At 43.4% G+C, this 23,414-nt stretch overlaps 1 protein-coding gene across 1 annotated transcript in view; it reads left to right on the top strand.

Moving 5' to 3' along the window:
- LOC128785237 (protein LYRIC-like) overlaps positions 1-23,414 on the top strand; it is a 30,987-nt gene that overhangs the window by 4,549 nt on the left and 3,024 nt on the right. Inside the window, exons 3-9 of the mRNA XM_053937538.1 lie at positions 6,505-6,564; positions 7,751-7,841; positions 10,167-10,235; positions 12,063-12,278; positions 13,186-13,260; positions 21,409-21,512; positions 22,211-22,330. Of these exons, the coding sequence (XP_053793513.1) occupies positions 6,505-6,564; positions 7,751-7,841; positions 10,167-10,235; positions 12,063-12,278; positions 13,186-13,260; positions 21,409-21,512; positions 22,211-22,330 (735 nt within the window). The remainder of the gene's footprint in view (positions 1-6,504; positions 6,565-7,750; positions 7,842-10,166; positions 10,236-12,062; positions 12,279-13,185; positions 13,261-21,408; positions 21,513-22,210; positions 22,331-23,414) is intronic.

Here is a 23,414-nt window from a genome sequence, read left to right as displayed (position 1 = left end):
TCTGAATGACAATGTTTGATTTGGGGGGTTTGTGCTTATTCAAAGTTTTTGAGCTGTTCTGCAAATTGGTCAGTTGTAAAGAAGAGCATTTTTTACAAATGCAGTGACATCATCTTCCTTAAAAAGCTTCTAAAAATATGTGCCATCTGATACATTTCAAAAGAAAGCTTTCTGCTTTTCTGAAGTGTCTTTATAAACTGGAGATACTTTTTGCTTCTTGCAGGATTGCTTAACAGTACCAGAATTACATATCCATCCCTTCAGCTTCAGAATTTTGCAAATAGATGTTTTCTTTTACCTTTTCAGGTTACACAGTATTTTTCATGCCAATGCAACACAGTTGCACAATTATGTTTATATAGCTATCTTGGACGAGAAGTGATTTTTAAAGTATCCTGGAAGGTGTTGGAGATTGGTAATTACCTCCTTAAAATGGAGCCTTTATCCCTTCTTGAGATGGTGCTTTAATTAATCAGAATAGAAGATGCCAGGAAACTGATTTCTTCTTCCCTCCTCACAACAGTAGTTTTAATCTACTCATGCTGCAGAAACTCTTTCCCCAGATATGATTTTTTTCCCCTGATGATGAGAGCAGCTGAACCAAGGCAGGTACATGTCAGGTGTGATTGTGTTTATGGCTGCTGCGTGTCTTCTCGTGTGTCCAGGGAAGGCTGGCCAGCTGGAGGACATATAATGCAGGCAGCATCATCTTAAGGATGTTTCCCTAAATTTTCTCGTGCGACTGCTTTTGGATATGAATGGCTACATATGCAGTCCTGGCTCCCACTCCTTGTTATCAATCTGTGTTTGTGCTCAAGGGGTCCTTATGGGCAACTTCATCCCTGGGAATATGTGCAGATGAATGGGTTTTCTGTGCTGATGGCCCAGATCCTTTTCCACAAGTTTCTTGGAGCATCCATTTGATGGGAGAACTGCCCCTTTCTTTTCTACATTAGGTGCTGTAAGGGAAAGGGAAAATTTCACATATTCTTAGTCTGTAGTTCTATATATTTCTGTCTGTTCATTGCATGTGTTTCCTATGTAATTTTGCTCTCCAACAGTCTTCTTTCCTACTGGGAACACATTTGTCTGAAGTGATTTTGCCAGGAAAAACTTTGCATTACCACATACAGTAACAGCTATTAACAACAAGATTATTAGTACTTACAATATTGATCAAAAAGCAAGATTCTGCTCTTTTCCCTCCCCTTTGCAGATATGTCTCTGTAGTGTTGTGAACAGCCATATCCCAGAGAAGTTCCTTTATGTCCTTCTGCCATGCATGGAAAGCCACTTAGTTTCCTTTGCTAACAAACCCAACATTTTTTTGGCTTTCCATTGTCACCTGAGCAATTTGTCATTTCCATTGTCACCTGAGAAATTGTCATTGTGTTATCCTTTCTCTAGCTGTTAGAACTGAATGAGTGATTTCCTTTGAAGCTGGTACTCTCCTGTTTCTCTGATGGCCTCTGCCTCTGCCTAAACCCCATCCTTTCTCCTCTGACAAATGTAGGCTTGTCTTTTCCCATTCACCTGGTTCCCATTGGTTTAGGGAATAAGTCTCCCTGAGCAAAGTCCATCATCAGAACAAGACCATGTGGCAAAGCCAGACTGGCCAGGATGTCTGCTTCCATTTATGAGTCAGAGTTAATGAAAGCCAGCACTGCTTTGTTTCCCAGCACGTTTGTCTTGCCGATTGCTCGCTGTCTGTGGATGCAGAAACGCGAGCCCTGTCTGGCCACAACAGCAGCAGCAGCAGCAGCAGCACTTGGGTTTGCTTTCCCTGTGGCCCAGCCCCTGCTTCTGTGCACAGGAGACAAGAACCCACCTGCAGAGAGCAAACAGCGAACTGCAAGTGGTGCTGCAAATAATCTGACTCAGAGCATGCAGTGTAGGGAGCAAGGACTGGATCTTCCAGAGGATGCTGAGAGGGATGAAGACTTCCTGCTCACTTTTCAGCTTGTTGAAGATCTACTGAGAAAGCTGAAAAGTGCAGTCATACCTTGTTCAGTTGTAACAGAGCATGTTTAAGGGAGATTATTTATTTCCCTGCTAAGAAAGTCCTTATCTTTTTGTTCTTTTCTCCCACCCCCTCCCTTAATATTTTAATTTAGTGCATGTTGGTGTTACCTTTGTCATACCAGTATTGCCTTTTGGCCTAAATCCACGACATTTTTCTTGTGTTGTAACATAAAGTGAAAAAAACCTTTTTTTTTTTTTTTCCCCACTGGAATTGAGCACTAAGAAACAATTTAATTGAAGTATTTCTTAAATCTGGAAATGGTTTTGTGTTCACAGACCCCCTGCCAGAATGGGATAGTTTTGCTTCCTTTCATTTCCAGTATCCAACACACTTAATTTGAGTTTTCTGAAAGTGGTAGCTGAGAACAATTTTCTGAATCTTTATTCATGTTCTTAAATTAATTTCCTGATTTCCAATGTGTGAATCATATAATAGCTCCATTTGGGTTTCATAGGCTGAGTTTATTTTGTGCTAGTATCCCTCTACTGGGCAAACCTTTCCATGCCTTCCTAAGGAAGGCAATTTTAAGCACCTTTCCCAAGAGGGACAAAGGGCAGTTAGTGAACCTGAAGCTGATATTCACGTTTAATTACTCCTCTAACCAGTTGATGGCACTGAGATGTGAAAGCAGGCAGCCTGATCTGATAGACACAAAGGTGTTGGGTTTTATAAAAATGACTAGTCTAACAAAACTATTGAAATGCATAAAGGTAGGTCTCCAGGCATACAGCTTTATGGCTTTGAATACAAGATTTATATACTAAATCCAGGATTTTTTGGCACTTGGAGATGTATCACTTTGCCTCCTTTCTTTGTGACTTTATGTAGAACTATATTAACAGCATAAAATAAATTAAACACTAGCTCAAGAGAATCAGAAGTTGCTAGTTTCAGAAAAATAATCAGAAATATAACCTTAAGTTACATAAAAAGGGGAAAAAAAGGCAGGGGGTGGGGGGGAAATCCTGTTCCACTGGGTCACGAACCAAATGGCCATGAACTAAAAATAATCTTTCTATTGTTCCACAGAATGTGAGTAGAAATTAATATGCTAAGTCTGATTCCACTAAAAGTCCTGATTCTGTTTCTCTGCATATATTTGATGTATTTGGAATTGCACTTAATATAGTCATTTAATGTGGTGGATTTAGATGTGTTTTCCCTGTACAAAACTACATTTTTCATTAAGAAAAAAATTCCCCTGACAATATTAATTTCTCTGTAATGATTCCATTAGGTTAAATAAAATAAAATAATGAAAATTCCTTTTTCCTTTTCATAGTGGCCAAATGGCACGATAAAGAGGCATGACTAATCCCCTACCCTAAGGGCTTCAAAAGGGAAGAATAGGGTAGGGTGGGGTTCCTCAGCCACACAGCCAGCTCACTACTTGAAAAAGGGTTGGATAAGGGCAGGATTTAATACAAAAGGTCAGGCTAACATAATACCTTTCCACTGAAGGGAAATAGAACTCAGTAAAAATTCTTGGTGATGAAAGAAAGGGAGTTGCTGGTATTACTGAAGGATGGCAGAGAAGCAAGAGATATTTCAGGTTCAAAAAAAGAGCAACACCACAGTGGTGGGACATTTGCTGAGCATCAGTCAGTGGTCAGGTTTGGTATTTTTTTGCACTCAGCTGCTCTTTAGGAAGGATGCAACAAGGTTCAGGAGTCCCATGTGGGCACTTAGGGCTGAATAGCCACTCAGTCATCATGAAGACCCCTGGGACATAGTAAATGACTATTTAACCTCCTAGTCAGTGATGGAGAGAGAGGGGGATGTTTGTCTAGCAGGTGAAATATCATTTCAGTAGCAAATGTTGTGCTTGGCTGGTAAAAGTACGCAGCAGTCAAGTTGGCAAAACACTAAAACAAAGTGCTGCAATTTTCCATCTCCTTGCTTACTGTCATTTATACGGAGAGAAGGTCCAGGAACGTGATCCTGCCCCAGCTGAGATGAGTCTGTCAGAGCCAATATATTTTGCATCTTCCCTAATCCTTTATTGCACTCAGCATTTTCCTTCTGGAGTTCTTGCCTGTGTGAGGGTCCTGTTCAGCCTCGGGCTGTGCTCGCTTACGCCAGCCTGGGGGAGGAAGGCAGATTCATGCCCTTAATCCTGACATTTCCTTGTCTCTGCCTGCAGTCCCTCATGCTTACAGAAGCATCTTGATATAAAGAGAGGCTAACAGGATGTCTCTTATCCTCTTATCTGTGTGTTTCTGAAAGACAGCAAAAAAGCATCCTCCTCTTTGCCTCCTAAGCTGGTGTTGCTATTTCTGTGCCCATGGTGGCAGTCTTGCTCAAACTGCCTTCACTTGGGAGGTCCATTTGCAAAGCCTTTAGAAAACAGTGAAGATTTCATTATGAAAACTGGGAAATCACCAGGATTTGATGACATCGGGAAGGAATATTCCACTTACATGTTGTTTGGCTTCCCCCAGTCATCTCTTGCATTCATCCAATAAAATTCCGTTTTCCTGAAGTTCTCTGTCATATAATTGAAAGTCATTCCCCCAAGATTCTATATTGCATAGATCTTGTCCACTGAGACAAGATCTATATGTACTTTCAAACATTTAGATGGACAGAAACATATACTGAGAAAGAAAGAATAATATAAACTCAAGATTTTCCATATCTATGTGGTTCAAATTTTCACCAAAATGCCCCTGGCTTTGTATTTTATATCCCACATTTTATGTGAGAAGCTGCTTCCCTCCCTGCTGCAGGTAGAGTGGGATTTTTCCCTTGAGCAAAGCAGGAGATGGAAAATGGTTTGCTTTGTGCTGGGATTTATGGAGTGCCTCTAGGAAATGAACCTGAGAGGCTTAGAAGAAAGTGCCCATGGGAAAAAACAAGACAGCCTTGCTAGCTACTAACAAATGTTGCTGGGTTTTAACAGAGAAGTAATTCTTTTACTAATGTTCAGAATTATATTGTTTGCATTTGACAGCCAAGGGGACGGAGGAGATTTTGTCTTAAGCTTATAATGTGAAGCTGGTGGAATTACTGATATAACAGGCAGGGGTTTTGCCGCCTGCCACTGTGATGTTTTACTGGAAGACCCTGAATCAGTATTGTCTGCGTGCAAAGTCCAGAGTTTTGGGGCTTCTGCTCCTAATCATTGTGGAACTTGGGATGAACACCAGCCCGCTGGGTCCATGTCCACCATGGGCTTGTAACTGGTCTGGAATTACAAGCAAACACCTCCAGGGGCAAAGCATTTGCCAGCATACGGGTGCCTGTTATGCACTTCACTCTTTCTGAGACTTGTGAAAAATAGCTCTAAAATCCCCAAAATATCAAAGAGATGACCATTAATAGTCTGAAGGACTGCAGCCCCACTGGGTCTGCTGGGGAGAGACATGGGCAGTCAGCCACAGGATTTTATCTGCTGTTAGCTAATCATGGCCCCAGTGTCTCAGGGACAGAGATGACCTGTGAGAGTGGGGAGAGGCAGGAGGCAGAAGGAAGCATTCTCTGGCTTCCCTTCCCCAAGAGTACTGGGCACCTGAATTCAACAGGGATCAGATGGGTTTTGTTCCAGGCAGGGCTGCCTTCACCTGCCAGGGATCCCCTTGCCCCTGGCAGAGGATGGATCAAGGATTAGGGTGACAGCCTGAGTCAGGTCCCCTTCTGGGAGATGTGGGGTCAGCTGGGCAGCCCAACAGGTCTGATGGGCTGAAGGAAGCCTGGATAGTGCTGAACAGCAGCTGCATTGCATAGGGAGAGCAACCTCGATAAGTCAGAGAAGTGCCATACATCCAGCAATGAGCTGCTGTGTGTGTCAGGGGGAAACAGAGGCACCTGTGGAGGGAGCTTCAGCCTTGTCTTGGATGCTGCTGGCTCTGCAGAGTGTGCAGTGGCCCTTGCTGCCACAGCCCTTGCTGTCTCAGCTGCAGATTTACACCTTCCCATCCCTGTAGCTGGTGGCTGGCAATTCCCAGGGAATTCTGAGACAGCGGAGACATTAGTCAAACTATCATTTGAAAAGTCCTTAAACTTTTATTGTTTACTGGATCTAGGTAGGATAAAATCTATTCTTTTAGTTGGTCAGATAGACTTGAGAGGGAACATAAGGTCCACCCCAATTGGTAAACAAGAATTAAAATAAGCCTTCTCATGTCTATGCTGTTTCTTTAAGACAGGCTTACCCTATTTGAAAAACAACATTGATCTTAGACAAATTTTATGATAAACCACATAAATGTCTGCTTTGGAACAAATCTTTGTGGAGTTTCTGGACTTACATTCATGAAGGCTTAGCATACACTAATTAATTTGGAATTAATTACTCCAGTTGGAACAAGGGCACAAATTCTAGCCCAGATTCGTACAGGGGGTTACTTAGCTGTATCTTTCAGACTATTATATGTATTACAGGAAGGTATTGAAATAAATATATTTTTATAAATATTTACACATACACACACATGCATGTATATGTACTATAATGCATTTTGTTATTGTCCACCTCCTAGGTTCCAGTGAATGGCCATCTTATCACATCAGTCAACATCAGAGAGAAAAAGCTCCTCAAGGTACCAGCAAGAGTTTTAGATATACAGATTATCTTTCAAGAGACAGTTGTTTTAAGAATGTTCATTTTTTTAAGATAGTTTGTTCTTCCTTGGTTTGCTGCACTTTAGAGATGCTGCAGAAATATAAGACCATGTAATTTTCTGGCACAGCCACATTGTAGTTTTTGTCACTGCCACCACAAGGGGGATGATCTCATCATCCAAGCCCAGAAGTGGGTGCTGGAATCTCCTGTATTTCCATTCCTGCTCTGACAGGGACATTTCCTTGGGTCTATTTAAGGGTTTTACCTTGGGCATTAAGCACTTGTACTGGTGTGGAGAAGGAGACTAATGCTTTAAAGAGCTTCCAAGGCTTTACAGCAAGTTCCAAGTTGCCCAGAGGAGCTGTCTGCCCCGTCCCTGAAAGTGTTCTAGGCCGGGCTGGATGGGGCTTTGAGCAGCCTGGTCTAGTGGAAGGTGGCAGGGGGGTTGGAATTGGATGGTCTTTAAGGTGCCTTCCAAACCATTCTGTGATTTTGTGATTCTAAGTGAGGAGCAGCCCCTGAGCCTGGGCAGGGAGCTACATTTTCTGGCAGGGGTTTCCCACCTTGGAAAAGTGAAGAATCACTGTTTAAACTAGAACATTCAAAATGTATAGTTTAGGGTTAGCACTACTGTTTCATCACATTGTATGCAAATGGCCCAGCTACTCCTGTGCCCTTTCAGAATAGTGCAAACTACAGATACCTTCATTAAAAACAGGCTGTTCCATGGTTTGAAAGGGCGGGGAGGGGGCTGGGTTTTTTTTTGTTAAGCATTGGGCAGGGTCCTAACTCCTGATTATAGCATTCCTGATTTTAAAAGGGGTAAATACTTTAGACTTTCCTCCTTCAGAGGAAGAACTTAGGAATAATGAATGCAAATCTTACTATAGAGCAGGTACCTGAATTAAAATGTGAACTTTCTAATCTAGCAGATAAGATTTGTAGGTCCAACGCAATAGCATTTATTGGTTTGGAATTTGCAATAAAATCTGTTCAGGAAGACTTTTGCACACACTTAAAAGACTCCAGCAACCCCCTACTCTCTCTGAGTATCACAGCTTGTCTCCATTTCACAACTAATGTCCTGACTCTTTTCTTCTTCTGGATGAAACACAACAAATATTTGTTTTATCTTTCTGCTCTATATCTCCTCTATACTGTAGCCTAAGAAGAAGAGGAAAACCCAGGGCTCAGACAAGGAAGTGCCAAAAGATCTGCTTTCTGTGGAAAAAGACAAACTGCAAGAAGAAGAAGGTAATAAAAGATCTGATTCTTCTGTTATCTGATGCATATTACTAAATAATAACATGGGATGAAATATGTCAAAAGGGAGGCCTTCTCTACTATTCTAGAGTTCTATGTTAGTGGGGAAAGCTGCCAGTTTGAGAGTTATTTCTATCACCTGCTCCTTTTCATGTGTAACTACGTGGACAGGTGCTGTTGTGATCTGGTTTAATTACAGAGGAGAAAAGAGAACTAACTCTCTGTGAATAAAATGGATCTAACCCTGGAAGATTCGAATATACCCAAAAAACGTGATTCAAACCAAATGAGCTTAGATGTTGAGATCAAAAAATTAATATATTTGATTTAATAGTAAAAGAGGCAAATAGAAAGAGAAAAGAAAGAAAAATAGAAAAAGAGGTGTGTGGGGGAACAGGGAGAGTGACAAAGATTAGAAATGTATCACCCTTCCATGGGTTCCAACGATGCCTTGTTGCTTCCCTCCATCTGGTCTTCTTGGTGGTGAGGGTCCCCTGCCTTAAAGTATAGAATCCCATGGAGTAATATACATTTGGGCAGATGGGAATGCCCATGTGCCTCCCCTGATGGGGCAGGTTTGACACTGTCCCTTGCAACACTGTGGATCTCTTGCATCATGTGCAGTGCCCTGGTGCAGGGTCTCCTTTGGGAGGGGCCTTTGATGGACCATGACACCTCCTCTGCTGTCCCTCCCATGGATGTCCCTTAGATGTGGCTTCCCTGGGGTGAAGGGGCCCCACAGCTGAGCTGGTCTGCACAGCAGAGGGTGGGCACTCATTGCCTCTGGCCAGAGGCTGTGCCACACACCCAAAACCTTTCCCCCTCCCCCCTTTGGTGCAGGGTCTGTGTGAGCTTGGCAGCTGATAAACCTGGGGCTGTGGCCTCCACCTCGAAGCAGGTGCTGTGCTGGGCCATGGGTGCTCTTCCAGATGCTTTGAACAATAGTGTCACTTTCCTTATCTCAAGTTGCCTTATGGGTTTAACTCACAGTCCAGGGTTTCAGTCAGGAGGCCCATCCAGGGTGGGCTTCGGTGGTGCAGCTTCATTATGCACTTTTTCTGTAATGGGCAAAAGTCCTTAATACATGTTTAAGCCATAAAATTTCAGTCTCTGACAGAGGCATATGTCCTTTCCTGCCACACTCCCCAAGTCTCAACTGTGTACACAGGGAGGGCAAATCTGCAGGTGAGGAAGGATCTCTGACGTGGTCAGAGGCCCAGTGGTCAGCAGGGTCCTTCCCCTAATCCTGTGGCCTCTGCCATGCTGATACACTGATGGAGCAGCACACTGTTGTGCCCATGACTGAGGCTGGTAAAGGTGCTGGGGCAATTCACAGCCAAATTGTAGCATGCCTGTGAGCAGAGCCAAGACCTTTGTTTGCAAGAAGATCTGCAGAGAAATCTGGCAGAGGCCAGCAAGGCTCAGGCAGCTAGAATTTCACTGGAAAATACATTGCATCCCATGAGACCCTCTCTACCTCCCCCCACCAAGGGTTGCACTGCAAACAACAAATTCTAAGCTTTTCTGGGCTTAAAAGATTACAACGTGATTAGTGTGGTGGTGAGAGGAAGAGAAGCCCTGGCTGCTGTTGGACCAGAGTCCTTCCTGGGGCCTGTGAGGCTGCTGGGGGAGAAGGGGACACAGCAGAGGCTTTCTGCAAACAGATCTGTAATTTTTTGAATGGATGAGCCAGCTGAACTGTTTCATGTGTTTTTCAGGGATGCTTCAGAGAAAGGAAGTGTCTTGGTCAGCTCCAGGGGCTGTGTTTTTTCTTTCATTTACCATTTTTGCCAGCACCTCCTCTGACTTCTTGGGTCATGGAGAGCATGGATGGAGACAGGATGTGGCCCCACGGGTGTGAATGAATGTGTGTGTAAAGCAGCTGAGTGGGAGAGGGTGTCCACATTGCAGAACAAGTCTAGGGCTAGAGGAACTCAGTAAATTGAAGCCTTATTTAATGGTTAAGATTTTCATTAACTTCTCCCCACTGTCAGATATATAAGGTGGTTGATGCTTTGCTGTGACATCTCCCCCAAGGGAATGGGTGTCACATCAGGCTGAAACGCAGGACAGAAGAATACGTGCAGTTACGTGAGTCAGGACACAACAGACAGGTCTGTGATGGGGATTTCTTATGTAACATCTCTGCAGAGGAAGCAAAGGCTGCACACAGGGGACATGCTGCATGAGATCTGATGCCTCTTTTACAGCCAGAATCAGAAACTTTCAGATGGCTATTTACCTTGGTGCTAAGCAGTAAAGGCAATGAAGAAAGTTGTTTGATAACTTAAAAATGAACTTTGCTCTCTGTTGCAGGAGTTTGGCAGACCAAGATCAGCAGCCGTGAAAAGAGACACTTAAGGAAGGAAAGGCTGAAACAAAAAGGTAAATGTACAGGCTCAATTTGCACACCTGATCTGGCTGGGCTTGTTACCCCTCCCCACACCCCAGCATCTGTTTGCTCTATTCATCATTTGGCAGCAAAATCCATGCACTCACTGAGGCTATTTACTTAAGAAAAAACAGCTTTGGGAGCTTGCCTTTTCCTCCGTGCTCTCATTAAAACACACAGCAGAGCACACAGCATTACCCACAGGACTTTGAAAGCAGATGTCTGTTAGATCATAGATCTGCTAAAGGCTTGGTGTCACGTGGGCTTGTTCCTTTTGCGTGGCTTGACAGAGGTTTTCTGATAATGGACGTATAAAAACACGAATAATTTTCTCAGTTCCAAACAGGTTCTTTAGTCCAGGACTGTCCAGACTAATACTACAATAGGAATATACTCTTATCCTAATGAGATAAAATGAAACAACACTTCGTGCTCACTCCACATTTTTTCTCTGGGGATTTCAAGGTGTCTGCTGTGCACTTACGCCTATATACATTTCTACTAATCATACAGCAGAAATCATAGTGGTTATATGTAATAACCACTATATGAAAGCAGATAATAGAATTAAGACATTTGTAAGTATTTTCATTATCTGTGATAAAATGATCAAAATAACCTTTAGGTTTATAATATTAGAGTAATTTAGAAACTAAGATAGGAGTTTGGATATTGGAGAGACATAGCTGGATTAGGAGATTTAGCTGGATATATGTGAGTTAGTGCAGTGTCTGCAATAACACTTTTAAAGTGCTCTCAGGTGCTGTATTAAAATTGAAGGGTAGGGGAACAGGAAATTTCAATAGAAAAATATACAGAGACCTTGGGACCACTTTATCTATAATTTGGATTATATAGAGTTAAATATCAGGAGTTTAGATTTTTGACTCTTGGTTTATCAAGGGTCTGTAAAGACTAGAGGTGCTGAGGTTGCCAGTTTCTCTCCAGTAAATGGGTTCACATTTCCTTCTTCATGTAAGTTGAACTGCTGTCATCAGTGGTGTCAGCTCCACATGCAAACCCCACAGGGATTAACCCTAAGGTCATGCAGGTGTTAAGGGCTTTGCTGACCCAGGAAAGGGAGTTCCAAGTCTCATTTGAAGCACCAGAAGTCTTTGGTGCAGTCCTGCAGCCTGGGCTGTGCAGAATGCTAAATCCTGGATCATGCTGGCATGGGCATTTACAGAGTAGTGAGATCTGATCTAGGAATAAGCCCTAACCTGCCGAGTGCTGGCTGCTGTTCCCTGGCAGGGGAGAAACAGCAGCATCACCATTAAGGTATGTGAAGGTGGAGTTGGTGTCAGCAGTGGTCTCCTCCTCGCCAGAGCTCCAGAAAATGCTTTGCTATTCTGAAGGCTGGAGTCATAAAACACTTGAGGAGTTCTTCGGAACACAAATGTTGGAGATAACTGTCATTTTTTATAATATTCATATGCCTGGACTGATTTCTCTAGCAGCCTTAAACGACCAACATCCAAGAGGTTTGCTTTCTTTTTTCTTGGAGGTCCAGCTGTTCTGTTTCTCTCCCTTCACTGTTCTGGGGCCCTAGCAGAACCCTGGAGGCCTTGAGCTGCCTCCTCTCCAGGGAGGAATGCCCAAGGCCGCTGTGGCACCGTCCTTCTCACATTGGCCTTCCTGTTTTCCACTTCAGTGTCCCATCCCAGGAGTTGTGTTTTGCTGCCACCATGTCTGTAAATAATTACAGCTGGAAATAGTCTGATGGGTTTGGATCAGGCTTTGTTCTGTTTTCTCTCCTGAACAAACTCTTCCTTGTAATTAAAAATAATGATGTTCCTGTGGTAATGTTTATTCCCGAGAAGACCCCGGCAGAGCATCTCTGGGTAGCTCAGCGGTTGAGCCAGCCTTTGACTGGGACGAGAAGGGAGCAGTGTGGCCACTCACAGAGGACACTGGTGGTGGTGGAAAAGGTGCTTTCTTTGCCAAGGCAGAGTGTGGGACTGTGCTGAAGGGCTCAGGAGCCCTACGGGAAGAATCAGCACCCTCAAGGTCAGAAGACGATGTTTTCTCCAATGTAGGTGAGTGTTGACATTCAAATATTGCCGAGGGGAAGCTTCACAAATTGCTGTGTCCTCATCAGAGTGCAGCCCCACTGACATTCATCCTGCACACGCAGTGTTGTCCACCCTCTTTGGACCCTGCTAGGTGTCATTCATTTCCCAGCAATGTGAAAAGAGGGGTCCTTATGGCAGGAATTCTTTGTGTTGTAGACTACCTGCTGGGTGCAAGCTGTTTTCTACCCACAGGTACTATTTGTGTCTTTTAAAACCAAAGCCTTGCCTTCTGAGGATGCTCACACATGGCCAGAGTTAGGCTGCAGGGTATATCTGGGTCTTTCGAAAAAGGAAAAGGCAGGGTATTCCTAAATCGAAAGCATTTGATTTTGACTACATTCTCAGTGAATAATTGAGCATAATTGAATAAGGTCACATGATGACTCACCTTCAGCAACAGTAATCCAGTACTGTGATGATTCAGAAAATGCTCTTAGGTTGCCCTCATGTGAGTTGCCTTCTCTGCTAGAGTCCTTTTCTTGCAAAGTACAGGGTTGATGGGGGAGGACATTAGTACAATTTTTACTCTAATGCTTTCAAAAGGCCAAATTCCAATACATGATGACAATTTTGCCAGCAGTGCATAAAGGGTATCAGTTCAGATGAGTGAGAAATTTAAGTCCAGAGAAGTGCCATGCTGGTGTGACATGCACATTAAAAGTCTGAGAAGGTGTACATGGTGATGGGGCTGGACTCTCTCTGTCCATAAAGGTGATTTCTCCTTGCTTGATGCTTGTCCAGCAACAGCAGCAGATGTAGGCTTGGAATGAAGAGAACATGGAAGGGCTGTAATAAGCTTGGGAGCATGAGGTAAAAATTGTGAACATGACATCAGATTTTGGGTTACTGTTTGTTTGCATTTTAAATTCAGGAACATGGGATATTGCAGATGTGAAATCCTGTCCTGTGACCTTTGGGACATTGTCAGATCTCTCCAGGGATTTAGGTGAGTGGCCTCTCATTGCACTTCTATCTGAATTCTTCTATCACTTTCTTAGCTGCTTGGCTGAAAAGGGCTCTCATTGATCACACATGGGTCTTCTCCCCTGGAGCCACATCTCATTAGTCACTCTCCCTTGCAGAGCTTGCTTGCATCTGCAATCCAGCACACCAGTGTTTTAGGGAGCGACATCAGAACCTTTTATTGAGCGCTTTCCAAACTCGTGTACTCATCTTGGAATAAATAAAAAAAAGATACTGCCTCCCCTGCAGATTCTTTCTGTTAGGTTGACTCACACAGAAGGTTTCTGTTGTGCTCCGATAACCAACAAATTCAGAGAATTTCAGACCGAAGGAGGGAGTGAATGTGCAGCTTGGAACGGCTCTGTTAGAGGCTGCCTAGCCAGCAGCTTCTCATCCAGCACAGTGAGAGATTTCCTGCCTGAGCCTCTCCATGCATGGCCTTGAGAAGGATGGAGCATCTCCTCGTTTTGCATTGAGTTAAGCCTTGTTTCTGGCTTTCACTTTACATCTTTGCAGCTGTCAGTCTTCACTGATTGACTGCAAGCACCCCTGGTTCATAAATTCCCTGTCTACCAGAAACTCATATTTGACTGAAAGTTTAGCTGGATGATGAATGCAGAGTCTGGTCCTGAATCTGTTAGAGATGCTAAAGACAAGCATAGATACATATAGATATCTGTGCACAAAACAGAGTGTGTGATGTTAGTCAGAACGCTGAAATCAGCTTCTAAAGCCAGATAAGGCAATTAATATAACACATACCATATTTAACCATCTGTTTTCCAACACTTTGTCAGTGGATTCAAGCAGTTCCTAATGTATAAGTACTCAACAAGGAGAAATACTTTCTAATATCTGCTTTTATGCAGCAAAACACCAAACTGATACACAACTGCATAAACCTCAGAGTTCATTAGGTGAAAGGAAGAAAGGAAAAGTCAGAGATGTCAAAAACCCCTGATTTATGAAAGATGTGAAGAATACCCTAGTCTGTTATGTACAGGTCTTAGAAAAGGGCTAAGGGGAGTCATTCAGGGAGGCATGTGAATCCTACTGGTTGCTTTAGTTACTGAAAGTAATCATCAAAGCAACTTCTTCCTCCAGCAGCTCTCTCACCTGTGCTCTTTCATGGAGCAATTAGTTTGGTAATTATGGATTTCTGTTAGCTTGAGCAGAAGTCTTCTCACTGAAGGTGGTGGGAGTCGGAGCTGAATACTCTGGATTTGGCTTTTGTTCTGCAGGAACTACAGCTCCCTCCTTAGGTCCTCAACAGAGATGTGCCAGAAGTTTACTTTTTGGAATGTTGTTAGTGTAGCCATTCCTGAGTGAGCTGCTTTTAATAACTTATGCATGTAGTGTCCTCGTCCGGCCTTTGTTAATAAATCCACAGTGATGAGAAGATAGATTAATGTGTGGCTTAAATTACATAACATCCAGGCATTGTGACATAGTGAGCAGACAGAGGCATGATTAATTGGTTTTAATAATGTGAATATACCTATGTGATTATCTTTTAGGTTTGGGATTTGGGCTTTTTTTGGTTTAATTTTTTAATGAAGATGCTTTCCTGTGTGCAGATAATGTGAAGAGTAAATCATCTGAGGACAGTCCTTCCAGATGCTGTTGGCATGGCAGCTTGACTTTCCTCCCAGCAGATGATGCATGGCAGGGGCAGGGTACATCTCTTTGCCCTTTTTCTGTAGACAGACAAGTGCAATGTACTTGTCCAAGTTCCAATGCAGGAACTCTCTTCAGGCCATTCCCTAAGCCTCAGACACCAGGGTCCACTTCCCATACGGCTCATTTGTTGGTCAGGGAGAAATCCTGTCTGGGTCTGGTTTTGAGCAGGTGCCCAGAGCTGCTGTGAGCTCAAGTCAGGGCAGCAGGTGTCCATGTGGAACTCTTGAGAAGGGCAAGAAAGTGCATTTTATTTGTTTTCCCTCAGAAGAAAAACAAATAATGCAGTAGGTACAGTCTGTTTTGGTGCTTAGATCGTGGTGCAAAGTGTAACTAGAGCTCCTGGGCAGCAGCAGCAGCTCTAGGGGGTTGTCTGCAGGCTCTCCAGCAGTGCACTGCTATCAGCTGCAGGCAGATAAGCACAGGAACGGGGCAAGCACAGGGCAATCCCGCCCCACACCCTGAAAAGAACGGGTCAGGGACTTCCTGAGCCAGAGGCAGCAGGATGGGCTCTGCATTTCAAAAAGCCCCATGTGTTAGCAGTCAACTCAGATTACTGCATTTGTGAAACGAGTTCAAAGCTGTTTGGTTTTCATAACTGAAGCATTGTGTTTCCCTCCCTCCCTCCCATAGCTGTGTGGGAAGGTGGAGCTGAGTGGGCCTTTTCCAGGCAGCTGCAGCCGGGGCTCAGTGGGGTGGCTGAGGGAGAGCCATGGGAGGACAGGGTGCTTTTCTAGCTCCATGTACCTTTGCCAAAACTTTAAATTTCCTTGGAAATGCCCTGAACCCAGATGCAGAATATGACTCCAGTGCTTTGTGGAAGTCAGGATTTTAGTCTTTTTATGACTGGTTATGGGTATTTTTTTAGTTTTAAAAGAAAGACAAGCATGGGTCCTGAGTGGCTGGAATAATTTGGCATGAACAGTGTGGGTATTAGATGACCTTTTCTCTTGACCTTCTGGTCAGGATCGAGTGAAGTATTTATATATACCTCTATTGTTGGGAAGCCTTTCCCTGCTCTTGCAGGAATGATGGCTGATGAGCTGAGCAAACCTCTTTGTTCTCTAGCTGCTCTGATTGCTTAACTGCAGGAGAACCCAGAGAGGTGGAATGCATTAAGGAGAAAAGATTGTGGTTGTCTTGCTTCTCTGCCCAGCGTAACTGAAGCTCTGCAGCAGACGCATCATTTTGGCGTGACTTTATAAATAACACAGTTTGCTTTAAAAAGAATAAAAACAAAATCCCCAGCCCTGAGCCTTCCCTTCCTTTGGTGCTGTGTTTCTTTACCTCTGTGTTGCTGCAAAGGGTGCCTGGCCCTTTCCAACTTCGGAGCCCTGTCATGCCCACGTGGGATGGAGGGAGGCAGTGTGGGCAGCTCTTCAGCAGCATTCCCTTGCACTACATTTAGCACATGTCAGACTTGGCACACTCTGAGCTTGATCTGCACTTGCAAAGCCAAGCTTTTGGAGCTCCATATCTGTCTGAGAGTAGAATGACAGGAGCAAATTCAGCAGCTTGCTTCTGCAAACATCAGAGGAGAAGTGTTTAGAGGATTCAGTCTGTCTTACAGCTTGCTTTTTTGTCCTGGTATTTTTTTTTTTCTTTTGAATCATCAGCCTTACTATTGATGCAGGGGAGGGGTGCGTCAAGAACATGTATTCCCTGAATTTAGATGAGGTAATGGTTGGCATTAAGGTTGGCGCTGCAAGCGAAATGAGCTCTTAGACAGTTAAACACGGCCTGTTAGCTCTTGCAGGCTTGGGAACTAAAAAAAAAAGCCATTCATAGCCTAAACATGACCTGGGGTCATTTTATCGAATCCAGAGCAGTACATGTAATGATTCTCTTTGTTCTGTGCTGGGCTGGTACAGCCGAAGGAGCTGGATGCTGGACTCCTGCCTCTGGCCTGGCTGGTGGAGCTGCCTTGGCCTGCTCCCTGCTCCACCTCGGGTTATCTTTTTGAGAAGTACCAGCAATAATAACACTCTCACTTACAAAAGGCTTGAGATTCAAGTGTTGGCACAACTGAAAGCATATATATATATACAGAGGGAGAGAGGGAGATAGTAGTAAAGGGAACTAGGCAGTCACTTTTGGAATATTTGAAAGACTCTCAATCAGGCTGGTTTCCAAACAACACACTCCTGTTTGTTTGTGACTCCTGTCGCATTCATTAATGATACACGCTTGCTGGTGGTTAATTCTCAATTATTGTCATATAATAATTGAGAGTCCTGTGTCCACTTCTGGGCTCCCAGTACAAGACAGTCAGGGTTATATTGGAGAAGGTCTAGCCATGCCTGTGTATGAGCACCTGATGGGGTCATGGCCTGGAGAGTGGAGAACAGGCAAATGGGTAAGAAGTGATTTTCCACTTATCCATAAGTGAAAGCTTTTTTTTATGGGGAGAGTGGTCAGGCAACAGAACAGTTTGCCCAGAGAGGCTGCAAACTTTCCACCCTTCAAAATATTCAAAACTTTGCTGCATTCCTGAGAAACCTGCTGTAGCTGAGCCCTCTGAGAGACATGAGGTAGGACTAGACAATCTCCAGAGGCCATTTCCAACCTCATTGATTCTGAAATTTTCATTCTGTCATTGGTCATTGTCTCTGCATATTCAAACTCTAAGCCTTTGTTAGCTGGGGGCATTCCGTGTCTTGGAGTTGAAGCCACATTGTCAGCACTGATGGCTGCAGACCCAGCAGTCCCACCAGCAGGATGAGGTGGCCAGGACTCTGCCATGAGGGAAGAGAGTCCCAAAGTTGGAAGCTTTGTTCATCATCTTTTTTCCCTACTCATCATTAGTGTTTGCATACTTTTAATTCCTGTCACAAACAGGTCCTGACATAATTCACTTCATTTTTGAGCCCAGGAAGTGCTCTGCTTTCACCAGGTGCCTTTCTTGCTTCTTCTGCAGGGTTGTTCTTGATCCTCCTGCCTCTGCCTTGGAAGCTTTACTTGCATGTGCTTCCTACTACTCCCTTTGTGTACCTATGCCACACATCTGCCACTGCCCCTTTGGTGACACTTATGTACTTGAGCTTTGCTGTCCCACAGAATGCATTGCAAGCTGTGGCTGGTTTTGCTGTTATAAAACATGTAACCCACACAGTGAGGGCTGGGCTGTTTTAGAGCATTTGTGTCTGGTTCCGAGGCAAGGGAATACTAATTTTATCCCATGCATCTGCTTCCAAGTGCAGCGGACCTGTGCTTTGGCAACAGCGCAGTGCAATCTCAGAAAATCCACATTCTGCTTTACAAATGCAACAGCTCATGACCACGAGAGTAATTTTTTATCTGTGTCTTGGCATCCTCCCAATGAATCCTTCTTGATTGCCAAAGCAAAATTTCCCCATAACCTTAAGAAAAGTTCCGTGTCTCCTGATTCCCAACCTTCCTTCTGTTCCAGAGTTACAATCAATTGTAATTCCTTTGTTTTATGGGAATTAGTAGCTTTTTTCCACTAAAAGAAGTCATCAGTCTGAGATTTATTTGATATTTTGCCTCTGCTGAATTATGCTGAAGGAAGGTGCCAAATAAGGGATTCTTCCACCCAACTATTGACCTGTAACACAGAAATTCAAGCTTTAGACTGGAAATTATCTACCCATTTCAACTGAATGTATTACACTTAGTCTACAAGTGATGACTTGGCAAGGATTGGGTTAGGATTGTGTTCATAACACAGTAAACTGCCCTTTGCAAAGGGGTGGGTTTTCTACAGCAGCCACAGAAAAGCTCGCTGCCATGGACAATATGCAGCCTACTGAGGGGTTTGCCCTGTCAGATGAACCTCCCTTAAGTTTCTGCTGCCCATATTTTGTGACAGCATGCCAAGAGAGACGCTGGTGGATTAGAATCCAAATGTACAACTCCAGAGTAGAAAATTTTTAATCCCCTTCTTGGTGATACAGACTGAGTTTTGCTGCAGTACTTTCCAGTTTCATTTTCCAGGCCAGATAATTAGGTTCAGCCTGTACGGTGCTGTACTCCACCTTATCTATCAGCAGGTGCAGAGGAGTTGCTGACTGTCCCTTTTGACCAGATCCTGCTGCTGTGGAGCCCTGTTTGCCTGCTCCCAACACCCCCCAGGGTGCAGCCATCTGCTCCCTGTCCGCTCCTCCTTACACAGGAGAGAGACTGGAGACAAAGTATGTTCAGGTAGTTGGTGCTGGGATGGACTTTCTGCCTGCAGAGGTGCTGGCAGCCTCCCTGATTTCTGAAGACACCTTCAATGTTGTGCCTCTCAGGATCTAATAGTGTTTTCATTGCATGGGGTACATGGAAACCACCTTGATCTTGAAATGCACTCTGCAAATGTTTGCTGCCAACAGAAAAGTACAGCTTTGGATGGAGTTTGCTGGAGGACTGGGGTGGGTTGCAAGCAAGAACTTAGCTGGAAAATGACATTTAACAGCATTGCTTTTGTAAAAATGAACAGCAGGAATTGCCAAGATGTTGGTCTGTGTTGGTGCTGAGAGAGATAATCACCTCTGTCAGGGCTAAACCCACATGGGGAGAAGGGGGACATGCTGCTGCACGGCACATTCCTTTTAGTATTTATGTTCATAGAAATTACTGATCAGTTTTAGCCTGTGAGATAATTGATGACCCAAGGAGAATCAGATTTAAAAATACTATAGAATATTCAAAGTTTAAAGACACTGTGGGAGATGTCACTGAAGTGAAATATGCTACACAACAGAAGAGATTTTAAGTCAGAGCTTTGAGATAAGTACATTTAATCAGAGCTTTGGGATAAGTACATTTAACCCAACTTCCCCATCAAATCTGGCAAATTTTAAAGAATCTTATATTGCCCTTAATTTTAGTCTGAATTGATTTTAAACACCCCTGGGACACAATACTTTGGGAAGAGTATTTCTGAGACAAGGCAGAGTCACCACTGTCTGCAGAGTTTCATGCCCACATGTGACAAGGGTGAAGCATTAGCGTAGGCCCATTGCAGGCAGTTTGCCATCAAAACTATTTTCATGTTTAGAAGTATATACATGAATGCACTTTTTGAGATATCAGAAGTTAAAAAGGTGAAAACAATAGTTGTGGCTTTCCATGTGTTAAGTTATGGTCTGTTTTGCTTGCACACCCACGAGAACATATATCAGCAGAGTTGCTGAGTTGAAGCTCAGGATGCTGAATTCTGTTTTGGACTGGAATTTTATTGGAAAATGCATTCAAAATTAGTTGTTCCTTTCCTTTTTGAAGAATGAAAGACATATTGTCTATATAGAGGGCATGGATTTTAAATTGAGAAGCTTGAAAAATGTTTATAATCATGTTTATAACATTTGGCAGCAAACTGGTCAGAGCAACTTTTTGGAAACAGTTTTCTTTTATCATTCCCAGCATGCTTTTGGTTTTGGCCCTGCTTCAAGTAGAAGTTTTTCCATCCGGCTTGGGATTTTTTTAAGAGAAGTAATCAGCTAAGAGTTATTATTATGTTTTTAAACATATATTGTGTTTTTAAAGTCATTCTTCCTGTTAGGATAAGACTTAAGATTGTTACATTCAAATTGCTAAAAAATAATCAAGTAGTCCTTTCAACATCTTATGCTGATTTATCTGCTTTTTTGCACCTCATTCAGTTTGGGTGAAGGAATTAAACTGGTCTGTTTCTTCTTGACTGAGGATAGTTTGCCAGTGCTTTGTGGAGAGGCAGCTGAGGGCTTGCAGCCAGATTTTCAAAGATACCAGATGCTGAAAGATAGAGAAACCTAAAAGATTTTGAAAAGTTTTTTGCCCAGTTCCCATGAAATGATCTGAATTTATGCAGAGTAGGTGTTCCCTATTTCATGCCTATTTAGAGTTGTATCTTAAGGAGGTTTGCAAATCAGTGCTGGGATGGTGCTTTTCTGACTTACATTCAAGAAAAGAAAACAAAAGGAAGATGAAGTTGAGAATGTACTTGGTTCTATTTTTTGTAAGAAAGAAGACACCGATGAGAGCAATAATGAATGCACAAATCCTTTGTTAATATTACTCTTCCATATGAATAATTGCCCAGAGGATGGTGTGTTGCAGTGAATGGAAGAGTCTGTTGTGTCTGACAGTGTTTCTGGATATGCCTCAATCCTTCTTCATAAAATTAAAAGAAAATATTTGACAAGCCACACTATTAGTTTTGTAAAGCTTGTTTTCTTGAAGTGCAGGCTTGAAGGGCTTTTGGTTTTGTATGTGCTTTTCTGCCCTTCTTTAATTTTTCTCCTCTCCTGAAGTGTGCTGTCACTAATTGTGGATTGGCAGTCAATGTATATGTCTTAATATGTTTTTCAAATAAATTTATAAATGTTTTAACACATTTAAGACATGCATACATGCACATCCAAATATCACATGAGCAAGCAAGAAGATGTCAGGTATTTTTGTAGCCTCATGTGAGGCTGGGAAATAGTATGGATTTGAACATAACTCATTTGTATGCTTGCCCTAACAGGTGACCCTTCTGTGATTGACCTGGACTCTGACTGGAAAGCTCCCACGGAGGAGTGGGGAAACTGGACTGGAGACGAGGAGCCTCAGATGAGGGATGAGAAGAAGGTGAGGCAGTGCTGTTGATGGCCAAGGGAGACCTGGTCCACTGGGGTCAGCCTCATCCACGCTGGGGTCTTCAGTCCAGCCCTGGAGCCAGGCTCCTTCGGTTGTGGGGGTTTTCTCATGCTGGGAGGAAGTGCTTGGCATGGTCCCTGCCTCACCTGTTTGAGATAGCTGGAGCTGGGGAACACACTTGCAGGAGGCATGAGATGGGCTAGGGGGAGCTGGCTGGTTCTGGGAGTTCATCATCCCCCTAGTATCACTGTCTTAAGCAGCAAACCTTGGGTTTTTGCACCCTACTGCTGCTGACCTTCTCAAATACCCAAGCCTTAAAAGAGCTGTGGAGTCCAAAGCTGGCACAGCCTTCACAGCATCTTGGGCAGCCAGGACATATTTATTTAAGTTTGCTGATAAGAGGGTTTGGTGACAGTGATACAGTCGTATCTTGGGTGGAGATGTAGAAGCAGAAGTCTTGCTGTTTAAATGGTTTCTAGAAGCTCAGGGAAGTGTTCCCTTCGGGCAGCAGTGGGAAGAGCAGGCTGAGCTCTTTGCAAAGACATGTTCAGCTGAGATGTGCACCCTATCCAGAGAGACAAGCCCACTTGTACACTGTCAGCACACACTCCTGAAGGTAATCAGTTTACCTGAAAAAAACAAAATTAGTTGTCCCATGACTCCTCTTACAAAATCTCTGATGCTTTCAGGATTTGCCAAAAGGCAAAGCAGGCATTCGTTTCTGTCTTTCTGGACCTGAAAGCAAAACACAACGGAAGAAGAAGAAAATGGAGGTGAAGGAAGCAAAGGGTGGAGCTGGACTGAGGCATGTGAGTATTTTGTATTCCATTAGTGTTCCAGTGTTTGGTTTTCCATTAGCAGAGGGGGGATTCTTCTCTGTTAGGATGACCTAAGGGAGACTTTTCTTCCTCTCTGGGTTTCTCTTCTGGCCTTCTCTTCTCTTTTCTCCCTGTCTTCCCATAAAAAGAAGTTATGAGGGCAGTGAACAGTGGAGTTTTGCAACATGGTATTCCCTAACATATTTTCAAAACACTTTGATTTTGCAGTACAGAATGTTGTGCACTAAACTTGGAATGCATCTGCATAAACATTTTTTCATCCATGATTAAGACCAGATGCACTCCAAATTTAGCGTACAATTGGCCTGTGTTTCATCTGTAGCTGAAGGTCACCCAGAGATATCAATAGTAATGAAAAGGTGGCTCCCAAAAGTCAGTGCAGATAAAACAAGGCCACTGTTATAGCACTAAAAATGTCTCATAGTGCAACAGAGAAAGGCTGTGGAGAATGTCAGTTCATTTGGGATGGGAAGTGCACAGGAACAGAGTGTTGAGTGGCTTTTGGACCAGTGCCTGTGATTGGTGCTCAGTGAAATGAGAAATTGTGGGGGGAATGCCTGAAATGTCCAAATTGTCTTTCATTCACTTGTCATAGAATATGTTTTTCTGGACATGTATCGCTGCTTTTTTTTTTTTTTTTTTATCATTTGTCTTCCCCTCAGACCCACTGTGGTCTCTCATGATCTTTGAGACAATTTTGCTCCCAGATCTCCTGATGCTCTTATTTTAAGAGAAAGTTTTTAACTACCTCACTGACCACAATCCACATAATCATTAGGACATCCTATCAGTTCCCAGAGTGCTTCCATACGTTTTTATGTCCTTTTTGGACATAAAAAATGAAATTACATACGAAGCCAGATCCACAAAGTTGCTCATCACACTCCTTGTGCTACCTCCAGTGTTTCTGTGAACTCTAGTCATTTAGCAGTCACTGGGCACATCTTACTCTTCAGTGTCACTACACAATGACAGTACTTTCATCTCAGTATATCTTGCTGCTCTTCTGTTCACTGGGGAAGCAAGGGGAGAAATAACACTGAAAGATAATTTC

The sequence above is a fragment of the Vidua chalybeata genome, chromosome 3, assembly GCF_026979565.1.
Source record: "Vidua chalybeata isolate OUT-0048 chromosome 3, bVidCha1 merged haplotype, whole genome shotgun sequence".
NCBI classification, from domain to species: domain Eukaryota; kingdom Metazoa; phylum Chordata; class Aves; order Passeriformes; family Viduidae; genus Vidua; species Vidua chalybeata.
This window is presented reverse-complemented; position numbering and strand designations above follow the sequence as displayed.